The sequence below is a fragment of the Nannobrachium achirus genome (genome assembly GCF_963921795.1).
Source record: "Nannobrachium achirus genome assembly, chromosome: 17".
Lineage (NCBI taxonomy): Eukaryota > Metazoa > Chordata > Actinopteri > Myctophiformes > Myctophidae > Nannobrachium > Nannobrachium achirus.
This window is the reverse complement of record NC_137824.1, coordinates 7,583,613-7,595,915: the sequence shown is the minus strand read 5'-3', so window position 1 is coordinate 7,595,915 and position 12,303 is coordinate 7,583,613. Positions and strand designations below refer to the sequence as shown.

The window sequence follows — 12,303 nt, the reverse complement described above, 5'->3', positions numbered from 1 at the left end:
CAGTAAAAATATTTATTTTATGCACTGGCCAAGAAGCAGGATATTTCAGCAGTTCCATGAACACTAAACACAACAAACACACTGACTACAGTCACCACTCCAACTGAAGTCTCTTCTATAGTCCTGTTGACATTCATATCCACCCACAATAACATTAAAAAAATCATTTTAGCAGACCTTATATTGTACTGTACTGTACTGTACTTCACTGATGGCCTTTTTTGTGCTTGAAGTCCATTCAGTGACTGTTCACTGCAAAGCCATGTGCATTACAAACTGGTTGTAAACAACAACATACCAACACAATGGTTGTAAACAACCACTTACACACTGTTGTACACTGACACAACAACAACAGCAGCATCAATGTAACAAAGACAAACAGCAGGAGCATCATATTAATATAAACACATTCACTGCACAGCAGTAGCAGCACTTCGTAAATAAATCCATGTCTTACCTGATGGAGGAAACACCAAACATACAGCCTTGGATTCCACACCGTTTGGTTCCATTTGTACTCTCAGAGTTACAGACATAAGGGTCCATTTGGTTCCATTTGTACCCTCTGAGTTACAGACATAAGGGTCCATTTGGTTCCATTTGTACTCTCAGAGTTACAGACATAAAGGTCAATTTGGTTCCATGATGTGTACACTCAGAGTTACAGACAAGGGTCAATTTGGTTCCATTTGTACTCTGAGTTACAGACATAAGGGTCCATTTGGTTCCTTTTCAGAGTTACAGACATAAGGGTCCATTTGGTCCTTTTGTACACTCTCAGAGTTACAGACATAAGGGTCCATTTGGTTCCATGCTCATCATTCCAGTTACATGTGTGTTAATCCATGTTTTAAATGTCCAGTAGAATGAATGATGTTTCTGACATGTCAGCTGAACACACTTACAAACATCTTTCCTCTCTGATCAGCTTCCTGTTTGTGGATGTCAATCACTGCCAGGTGTGATGGATTCTATATTGATTGGTAAATTATAACTGCCTCTGTTGTTATGTGATTCTGTCAATTATTATACAACTAATAACATTCCACACTGGGAATAAAGAAGCTCTAGGCTACACAACACCAGAGAATATGAACCAAAAAGGATAAAACCATCTGATAAATGTAGGCCTAGATCCACTGTTCCATTAGTGAACATTTGACTCATCATATGGGTTTACACTGCCATCTAGCGGCCCAACAACAATGTCTAAATCACCTTATGCAGTTACAGTCTCCATTCCATGTCTCCTTTCCGACATGTCTCCATTCCGACACTAACCCTAACCCTAAACCTAACCTCTATGGAAGTGCTGCCACTTCGACAATAAGAAGTCTCTGTCGGAGTGGCGACATGTCGGAATGGCACCTCATGCACATGCACAACTACTTGACATGACGTTCACAAATCAAATCATTATTATTATTTATAATCACCATAGCAACATAATTAATGTGAAAGGAAAGTGCGCTAAATAAGGTTAATGTTTGACAGAAATCATCCCCCGCTGCAGATGAGGTCTGACACAAAGTGTGTTAGAATTAGGTGGGTCATGGGCTTAAGGCTGAGAGCTAGTCATATCAGTTTGTTTTGGGAGTTCTGAAGATTAGTTTTGTAGTGCTCATCGATTGTCTTGATCTAGCTCAACGTCAACAAGCTAAACAGACAGTTTTTCAGTCTCTGAAGCTTCAGCTGAAAGGTTTCCAGGATCCAGCAGTACTTTGTGGAACACCTCAGAACTATAAGTGAGCTTCTTCTCAGATCCACTATACACTGCAGAGGACAGTCACAGTGATGCTTGCATCAGTAGAGTGGTGGAGCCATTATGATGATGGCATATTGTGTGTGATTTGGAAGGTGGAAGCCGTTACAAGTCACACCAGCAGTATTCTGGGCCTATTATTGCTCGCTGGAAGAAAGAAAGAAATCAAACAAACACACTCCACCATGCATCAGCACATCATTTACACTTAGCCTACATATGAAAGCTGGTATTGTTGAGTTTTATTCTTATAATTGTGTGACAATCAATGTATTTTCTCATGTTTATTTATTCTCAATAAAGAGGCCAGAGTCAAAGCCCTGAGTTCATCTTAACCCAGAGGACACAAATACAAGCTGATTCTCTGGACATTTTCCATGAAAACATCTCCTCACTGCTCTGTCCTCCATCATTACATCATTACATGACATTCTGACTTTGAGCAAGGCACTAGCATCTTCTTCCAGACAAAAATATAAGTTTATTACAAACTTGGTCACAAGCAAATGCAAAATATGGTTCATATATTGACACAAAGCAGCTTGAATAATGAACATAATCTGTTAATTCCTCGTAGTACGAGGGGTAAAGAAACAGACGTGTTAAGGTGAGAAAGTCATGCGTAAAGATACAGTCACCAAACGTTTAGTGCTGCAGGATATTACACTTTAAAGTTTACATCCTGTGTCGAAAGCCTAACTGAATATCTGGCTTTTCAACAAGGAAAATCACTACTCCACACAGTTAGTAAAACGTAAGGCATAACATAAAACAATTAAAACAAAACAGTGGGAGATTCCCTCTAGACAATTTTACAGTCAAATAACATAGCAAGAGGTAAGAGAGAGAGAGAGAGAGAGAGAGAGTGAGGGGGTGGGGGGGTGGGAGAAGGTGAAAAACAAGTAACAGAGTTAAGAATCTATAAAAACAAAATTAAAACTGAGTGAGGCTCAGTGAGTGAAGTGTTATCTAATGGTTAATTTTAGCTGCGTTTCTTAGTATGACAAAACATTCGGTCTCACCAACCTTTGATGTGTTCTGGTAAAGCTCAAAACAAAAAGAGTATAAAAACAGAGTATAAAAACAAGGATGTTACAAAAAGGTAAACAAGGATTAAACAATGCAACATATTCTGAGGTATTAACTGTAGCATAAACCCCCGCCCTCTCTGCGGGTTCCGTAGCACCAAGTCTTTGGGCTGGCATCCTGCCAGCAAGGCGTTGTTTGGAGAGCTCAAGTCTGTTGTCCATATGGCGATTTATAATCCCCCAGTTCATAGCTTGTGTTTGGGTGCTTGGAGTTAAAGGAATAGAGAGAGGAAATGGGTGTGTCCTATTTCTTTGGTCTGACTTGTTCCAGATAATTATTATTGGGACCTTTAAAAACAATAAAAATAAAAACTGGATATTTACTCGCAAGTCCCACAACCCATAAAAAAAACACTGGTATAAAAGACATATTTCTACCCTAAAAGGGGAATGAAGCAAGACAATCACACCTAACATCAAAACACCTCACAGCTAGTTCTGAACAGTATGTGTCACTGAGAGACAGGCTGAAGAAAAAGGATAGAGAGAGGACACAAACAGGGTGTCCTATTTCTTTGGTGGGTTTCTGGTCTGGCTGATTTGGCCAGGGATTTCAGGGGCCCCAAATCAAAGAAAATAATAAAACCATGCATAATAATATGACCACCAGACATAAGACCTGATGGGTCTAAGCAAACTAGTGATGTCCTCTCCTGAACAAAACATTACATATCACACAAGTTAGGATAAAAGGGGGCTAGGCCCAACATCCCACAACCCATACAAATATAATACTATAATATGTATAAAGGGATATTTCCACCATAAAAGGGGAATGAAGTGTCTCTGGAATGCATGTTTTTGTGCTTATATAGAACGTCCAAAAGCCATGATTTAAATCCATGATGAGCTGGTATCCGGCAGTGAGGGCTTCAGTCTTCCTACAATAGGAAGTCTACATCAAGTGCCAGGTCTGGGTCTGACTCTCCAATCTTTTCAAGCTCAGAGTATAAGTGGGCGGCGGTGGCATTTTTCTTCTGGCATTTGCTCCAGTATTGCAGCATTTTAAAAACTTTGTTCCCATGGTTTCCTTGATTGTCCAGCTCAATCTGCTCCATCTTAACATCAGGGACACCCAGCTCTGTGCCAATCGACTTCCATGTGTTTCCAATTAGATTAGCCACCCGCCTCAGCTGCTTCTCAGTGACTTTAGAGCCTGTGATAGTCAGGGAGAGTTACAGGGAATTATGGTAACACGTTTCTACATGGGACCTTAAAGATCCACGTTCACACTGAGTTCCATTAACACTGAGGATGTGACTGTGATAGCCTAGTATAAGAACCCACCAGCAGCAGCCTTGTTTGTAGATGGGACAGTCTCTTTTGACTCAGGGGCTTCTTCTCCTGGTATAAAGAAAAACATTTCTGTTCAATATACTATTTTTCTTTATCAACTGAAAATTAAATGTACATATGAAATTATCTGCTGCTGTAATGTTTGCTGTGCAATGTTTTTGTCCTCAGCCAGTGAAACATTTGCATAAAAGTTACAACTATTCTAAACTGCTTTATTTTGTTTATATATATAAATAAATTGCAAACAATGTTTAATACCTTTTCACAAGTAATATGGTATAGAATATAGAAAGAAAGTTTATATTTTTATATATTATATTTATACAGTGATTAAAAGAGGATAATTATCTATGCAGAACGACTGCACTTTCTACCTGAAGACCAATGACCCTAACATGACAAATGGGGGCAGGTGATACAGACCAATGATCCTAACATGACATATGGGGGGCAGGTGATATAGACCAATGATCCTAACATGACATATGGAGGGCAGGTGATATAGCAGCCCGTTCTCACCCCCTCTGCTTCAACCTCTTGACGCGTTCCCGACTCCCTTTCAGCTTCACCCGTGCAACGCGTTGGGACGCTTACAGCTTACTGGAGCTTACTGGAGCTTATGGTATGATCTGAATTAATTACTCTATATCTGGAGCTTATGGTATGATCTGAATTCATTACTCTCTATATCTGGAGCTTATGGTATGATCTGAATTCATTACTCTCTATATCTGGAGTTTATGGTATGATCTGAATTCATTACTCTCTATATCTGGAGCTTATGGTATGATCTGAATTCATTTACAATACATTTTGACCAGACACAATTATTAAAATGAGTATTACACAGATGTTTTGGGGAAAATACTGTACATACTTTTACTGATTTGCGTTAAAGGACAACTTTGTTTTTTTTACAACAAGGGTTCATATTTTAGATTGTAATTAGAGAAAAGAAAAAGTGAGTGTTAAAATGTTTTCATTTCATTCGTTCTATTGTTTTATCGCGTTTACCGTGCCACTTGTTGGCATCTACAAGTGGCTAAATATGTATTTTTAGACACAATAAGCCAGCAGTTTCTTTATTGCTATTTACAGTAACACTTCTAGCCCCCATTAGTCACATCCAACCATGAAAGGTTGCGTTGTATCTTGGGAATGGGCTTATTCTGTGTAAAATTACATATTTAGCCACTTGTACGCATGCCCCCAACCACTGAAATAAGAATCTCTAAAACAATAGAAAGAAGTAAATGCAATCAATTTAACACTCATCTTTTATATTCTTTAATTACAATCTAAAATATGAACCTTTGTTGTAAAAAAATAAAATAAAAAAATAAAGTTGTCCTTTAACCTTGTATATGTATGTTGTCTGCATTAAAATCCAAAAAAGTCCATGTGGATTGTATTGCTGCGACCGTAGGTCGCTATTTAGTATGAAAACTTGTAGCTCATGTCTGTGTCTGTCTCTGTCTGTCACTCCTCATGCTCCATATACTGTATGGCCAAGACACAATTTCTTGACTTTGTATTTCATAGTTTTCCATATGTATTCAGTATAATGTATGTTGTTTAGGAGTATTGTTCTAATGGCTGAACTTATGATAGCAGGTGTCTAGTAGAAACACATCCACTCTATGAGACTACCGTTTTTCTTTTGAATTAAAGTGATACCTGCTTTAAATAAATAAATAAATAAAAACTAGTGCATCTGGATCTTACCAAGTTGGTGTTCATCATCATCATCATCATCATCTTCATCACCATCTTCATCATCATCTTCATCATCTTCATCATCACCACCATCCTGTTGAACACATTCCTGAGAGTCACCTTTGTGTCTCTTTTCATCGTTAAACCTTTTAAAAGTATCTTTTAGAAGCTTCCAGGATGTTCCAGCAGTTGTTTGTTCCAAGAAGAAATATAGTCGTGGAAGTACCGCAAGACACCAAGTCTCGCGCTACTTCCACGTCTCATCCACTTTGATTTTAGAGGAGTGGGAGAGATTTCAACTGAGTTCAGAGTTCAGCGTTTTAACAACAATGCTTGTATGTGTTGCTAACAGTGTCTGCGACTGATGTGTAGCGAGAAAATGGACTTTGCCAGAAAAAAATGGACTATGGACTGCCGAAACATCCTGGAAGCTTCTAAAAGATACTTTTAAAAGGTAGGAACATCTTTTTCCCCCAACCTTCTCCTTTAAGCTGTCTTGTGTATGCCGAGTGAATTTGAGGTTGATCCGATTAAAACGGCAGATTAAAATAATAATCTTTGCAATTACAATAGGGCGTAGCACTACTGTGCAGTGCCATGTGACCCACACATGGTTTCTAACCGACTGTTTGGGAAACCGTGGGTTAAACAACCGTTTTTGTTCTTGGTTAAAGATCTTCATAAAGTTTCATATTAAAGTTATAATTAAATAACACACCTGGTGTTCAGATGCAGATGTGTTGTCATTGGTGAGTGGGCCTACTTCCTCTTGGTGGGGGTCTTCCTGGTTGAGCCCCTCCTCCCTGGTGTTTCCACCATCTGGTTGAGGTGGGGTCAGTAGGTTCTCCTCCCTGGTGTCTCCATCATGTTGAAGTGGGGTCGTCTCCTCCATCTCTATCCTCTCAGAGTTGCTCCCATCTTCATGGCCGCTCATCTGCTCTTTTTCTGCTCTCTGAACCAATAGTTATAGCCAAAAAAGGAACAATCAAGTATGGACCAATCAGAAGGCCACACCCCTTTTTGCCAATTTTTAAATACGTAATTTTCAACCACTTGTGATGTGATGTGTGCAAAGTTGTACAGCTTTTGGAGTTGTGCCAAAAGAACGCAATTCATTATTTTGTTTTGCTTGAAGAATGTATTAGAAGTTTGCAATAGAAAAAAGTAGAGTTTCATGACAGTACAAATCACTGGTACAAGGTCAACTAAAAGGAGATCCTAGAAAGCCGAGGCTTATTTCCACAGGAACCACACTTTAAGTATCTCATATAACATTGAAAGACAGACGGATAGAACATAGTACTTTATCTAGGATAATATCAGTTTCAAGAGCATAACATCAAATACAAAGGCAGGAAAAAAAAAGAAAAAGGGGGGGGGGGGGGGGGGCTTAGTCTATTTACAAGTCACGGGTAGCAGCTGTCTGAAGGTGACTTTTCATACCAATTTTGAAGGAGGCTAGGGATTTGCTCTCCTTTAAGGCTTGTGGAAGGGCGTTCCACATGTTGATGGTATAGCAGGAATAATAATAATAATAATAATAATAATAATAATCTTTGCGATTACAATAGGGCTTCGCACTACTGTGCAGTACTCAGGCCCTAATAATAACCTCGCCCTTGGAATTTGCACGGGACGGAATTAATTTGCAAGTTTGAATCGAGATGTGGTTGGTTGTTTAAGTTGGACAACATGTGGACAAAATATTCCCAAATAGGGTAGCCTTAATACCTTTTTTAATAGGCCCTACCACAAGAAAATAAAAAAAGACCATTACTGCGTAATCAACGCACTACATTATAAAAAACTGCCAAATTTTGAAAAAATAAGAAAGAGACAAACATTTTATAAATAGCTAATCTACGAGCTCACAACGCTCAAAAACATTTTATTGGGACCCATACATTTGTTTTCTGGGACCCACTTGAATGACCATCCGTGGGTTCCGGGACCCATTATATTGAAAACCTAGTAACATCACTGCAATGGATCCAATATAGCTATTATTTTCAGGGTTAGGGTTAGTTCATATTAATACTTTTCATTGGTTGAATATTTATAAAATGCACAGACACACTTAATCACTTTCACACACAAACAGAAAAGCAAAACTAGTAGAACTTCAAACTCACAACGCGTTGCAACGCTGTGCATTGTGAGCTTGCAGATCGGCTATTTGTGCTACCTGTGTGTGACACTAGTATGGTGAAGTAGGACATTAATTTACGGGAGGGGTGGGCGGTGGGGGGGGAAACATAAGAATTTACATAATTATGGAATTATGAGGTTTCTGCCAACAGCAATGATTATATTCTGACCTGGACTGAGTAGTGGATGGACCTCAGAAGGTGTTCCTTATGAAGCCCCTTGGACTGACAGGCAGAGCACAGGTCATAGTCAGGACACACTGTACACTGATACCTGGTCCCCACGATAGGATCCATCTGACAGCCATCACACCACGAACCAGGGTGCTGAATGTTAGGATCTGGCAAACAAAACAAGAGAAATGTATCAGTACTAGAAGTTCGGGTGGCTTCGCCTCCATCATTCGAGTGTTTGCACGTGTCCCTTGCTCACACACACGCTCTCACGCACACTCTCATGCACGGCTGCTCCAAGCCATCATATGTGTGTGTGTGTGTGTGTGTGTGTGTGTGAGTGTGTGTGTGTGTGCACGTGTGTGCGTAGCTAAGAGACCTTTGTCCCCCTCTAGCTAGTGGCAATGAACTGCAGGAGCTACAAGACTGCTAGACGATGAATTGAGTATAAAACCAGTAAGACTCCCTAATCGGGAGATAAGCGACCGTAGGGGGTCCTTGGAGGTTGTAGTTTGGCAGCCAAGGAGCGTGTGTGCAAAATTTGGCATGGATCGGGGCAACGGTTGCGGAGATATGAGCAGGGCAATAGTGTGACGTGTGAGGTGTGACAGACAGACGGACAGACTCACAGTTTGTGGAGGTTTTGATAGTAAGTGCGACCTACGGTCGCAACTAGAAAATGTCATATGTCCCGGGCTCCATATTTATTAGATTTAATCATAGTAAAATAACAAAGCAGTACAGTAGTTGATTGTATGCAGTAGAACTTCTGATCTTACCTTGATCACCCAGCTTGGACCCTTGAATAGAAGAGAAAGTTTACAGTTTACAGTTTAGGCATTTAGCAGACGCTTTTAATCCAAAGCGACTTATAATAAGCAGGTAATACATATCACTATAATAAGCAAGATAATATGTCAATACTTTAACAACAATATAACAAATGCATAGGAATATCAATCTAGAAAAACAATAACATAGGTACAGTAGACGACGCACCTAATCAGTAAAAAACTTCTAAAACCTAAAAATGCTATCTAGCTTCATGTATGGTCATTGAGGGAAGGGGGAGTGTTACAGTAGTGCTATGGGTTTAGGTGGAGTCTGAAGAGGTGAGTCTTCAGTCCATGGTGGAAGCTAGGGAGTGAAGCTGGTTGCACACTGCTGCGTTTTTCGTTGCGAAATGCGTTTTTCAGGGCAAGGAGAGAGAGAGAGATAGAGAGAGCAAGGGACCGAGTGGTGCGCGAAACGGGCGGCAGTGTGCAAACGTGATTGACATAACGTGAGGTTGATTTTTTTATTTGCGTGCTCCGAAATTCACTCCGATATTCGGCCCGAAAAACGCAGCAGTGTGCAACCACCTTGAGTCTGTTGTTCTAATGGAAGCTAGGGAGTGAGTCTGTAGTTCTAATGGAAGCTAGGGAGTGAGTCTGCAGTTCTAATGGAAGCTAGGGAGTGAGTCTGTAGTTCTAATGGAAGCTAGGGAGTGAGTCTGTAGTTCTAATGGAAGCTAGGGAGTGAGTCTGCAGTTCTAATGGAAGCTAGGGAGTGAGTCTGCAGTTCTAATGGAAGCTAGGGAGTGAGTCTGCAGTTCTAATGGAAGCTAGGGAGTGAGTCTGCAGTTCTAATGGAAGCTAGGGTGTGAGTATATAGTTCTAATGGAAGCTAGGGAGTGAGTCTGTAGTTCTAATGGAAGCTAGGGAGTGAGTCTGTAGTTCTAATGGAAGCTAGGGAGTGAGGCTGTAGTTCTAATGGAAGCTAGGGAGTGAGGCTGTGGTCCTAAGTGCGACAGGGAGTTTATTCCACAGTTTGGGGGCCAGGGGCAGATTGCACCACCCGAACCTAAGTAAAGTCCTTACTAGAGGCTTAGTAACTACTAGTTAGTTTGTAACTAAGTGAGTTACTAACAGGTGTTGCACCACAACTGCCTAAGGCATAACGTAACTAGTAATGCGTAGACGGTTCCTAAAGTAATGTATAGTTGCATACAATGACGTCATAGCTCCTGAATCCAATGAAAACTAACTGTTTCTAGTAAGGAAGTAAAGCTTGTATTGTCTTTTGTCAACAGACAGAGCTCTGTCTCTCCACTGGCATGTACACAAAGTCAAATTGATACGCGTGCTCATGGCGAGCGCATCCCTGCACATGGATTATATCACAAATGATATTGGCCACTGTGGTGGAATTCAGATCAATCAATAATCATGAGAAAATGAGGAGACAAGACAATTATATTAGGTGGTGGTGTGGTCAAGTTTATATGTAACCATGGCAGATTTATAACATCGACAACGCCACTTTGGGAGTTTCGCCCAAGGAATAAAGTACTAAAATAACCACATGAATAGCAACACAGGTTCGTTTGTAAAATAAGGGGAGCAGAGACGTGCTTCTCAAGAATAATCAAGTACATTTATTTTTAAATCACACTATAAAATATCAGGTTTCCAATAGAATGTTTCAATTTAATTCAGCAGTATATAAGTCACAATTGAATCTTAAAAAGGTGAAAAAGGCATCATATCACACTATATATTAGATGCAAAACTACAATCGACTGTAGGGGGAGGAGAATTAGTTAGTAGGGTGGAGGTTCAAACCATTACACTGCAAACACACTTCACACTTTATACACACACACACACAGTAAGTGGGTTAGGTGCACAATAACGAACCACACAGCATGCAGTGGATAGAAGGGGCAAGGGCCCTCAAGACAGTTCTCCCCCACAGTGCGACTGTTGTCGCCTCCGACTATCTGAGTGATAGAGAACAACAATTAGTAGGCTATACAAGCAGTATATAATAGCAGTTGGTTTATCAATTAAATAAAATACAATGCAAAAATATAACTATAGGAAAAGGGGCAAATGCAGCACTGAGTGGGGCTATTCCTCAGCAATCAATGTTGTATGTACAGGTACGTCTATAGAGGAGCAGGGCAGCGGACATAGCAGTGCACAGTATACTGGGCTGGAACACCGGCTACAATGGCTGAAGTAAGCCTCTGGTTATACCAGCTTTGGCCCTATAAACACCTGGACACCTTACTACTGTAACAGAAGTGGCATTTCATCCTCAGTGGGACATGGAAGGGAGGGTCCCTGTCTCAGACAAGCCAACCGCCTCTACAGAGAGCCAAGAAGGAATGAGTGCTTGAGCACCAGGCTTTATAGGGGAGGGGTAAACGAGTGACTACCTACACCTGTGCGATTTGGGCGTGGACAGACACAGAGCCCTGACTAGAGGCAGGTCTCCCTGTTACAACATGATATCATGGACAGAAGTACAATTTATCACTCTGGACAGTGGTAAAAGAGTTCTGCCAAGAAGAATGGTCCGACACTAGAATTATACTGTGTGGTTTCAAGGCCTCTGGAACGATCTGTACCGTAACAAGATAGGCTTTACCAAAACAATAGTACTCAGGCCTCCTGAAGACTTCTCGACTCCTAACTATCAAGTATTAGTATCATCATACAGACGTCACCTAGATATTAATATAATCAATGAATACATGATCTACTCTATAACGTCACAAATAATCAATCATGATAAACTCTAATCTACTGCACCCCTCATACATTTTGCCCCGTTGTGAAGTAACGCAGGGCAGCGCATATTTGGAGGGGAGAAGAGCAACGTTCAAGTCGCTGTTGTAGCGAGGCAGATAAAGTGCATATTACAGGTGAATCGTTCACTTGCGGATACAAGCACCAAAATTGGCACACATACTCCTTAGGCATTGCTCTTTTCAGAAAACCATCTGGCCAAAAAAAAAATCAAGATGGCGGCCATTGAATATACAGTAATCTTGCATTCCGCAATAAAATCCCATAGACTTGTCCTATTTGAATAATTTTGGTGTCAAATCATACATTTATCACTATGTAGAATCCAAATTTGGACCCATGGACTTACTCAATGGCTTTCTTGTACCATATATCAGTCCCGGAATCTTAATATTCTGCTAATAGTGTGGTGCGATGCGTCCAAAAAACAGCTCCCGTAGGATTTTTGTGCTAAAATTGATCTTTTTGCAGATCCTGGTTCTATAGAGTCCAAACTATGAGAAAATGATGGGTGTCAACTTTTCCGGACCCCCACCCCCTTT

General features: G+C 40.5%; 2 protein-coding genes across 2 annotated transcripts in view; both read right to left on the bottom strand.

Annotated features, from left to right (window-relative positions):
- Positions 1-3,734: 3,734 nt before the first annotated feature.
- On the bottom strand, positions 3,735-10,315 carry LOC308302216 (uncharacterized protein; the record flags this gene model as incomplete). The annotated part of the gene is made up of 6 exons (XM_080746474.1): positions 3,735-4,009; positions 5,875-5,959; positions 6,584-6,817; positions 8,184-8,353; positions 8,966-8,986; positions 10,306-10,315. The coding sequence occupies 6 exons, from the start codon at positions 10,313-10,315 to the stop codon at positions 3,735-3,737; spliced, it is 795 nt and encodes a 264-aa protein (XP_080602600.1).
- Positions 10,316-10,592: 277 nt separating this feature from the next.
- LOC308301835 (butyrophilin subfamily 1 member A1-like) overlaps positions 10,593-12,303 on the bottom strand; it is a 146,256-nt gene continuing 144,545 nt past the window's right edge. Inside the window, exon 5 of the mRNA XM_080745962.1 lies at positions 10,593-10,947. Within this exon, the coding sequence (XP_080602088.1) occupies positions 10,901-10,947 (47 nt within the window). The 3' untranslated portion in view covers positions 10,593-10,900. The remainder of the gene's footprint in view (positions 10,948-12,303) is intronic.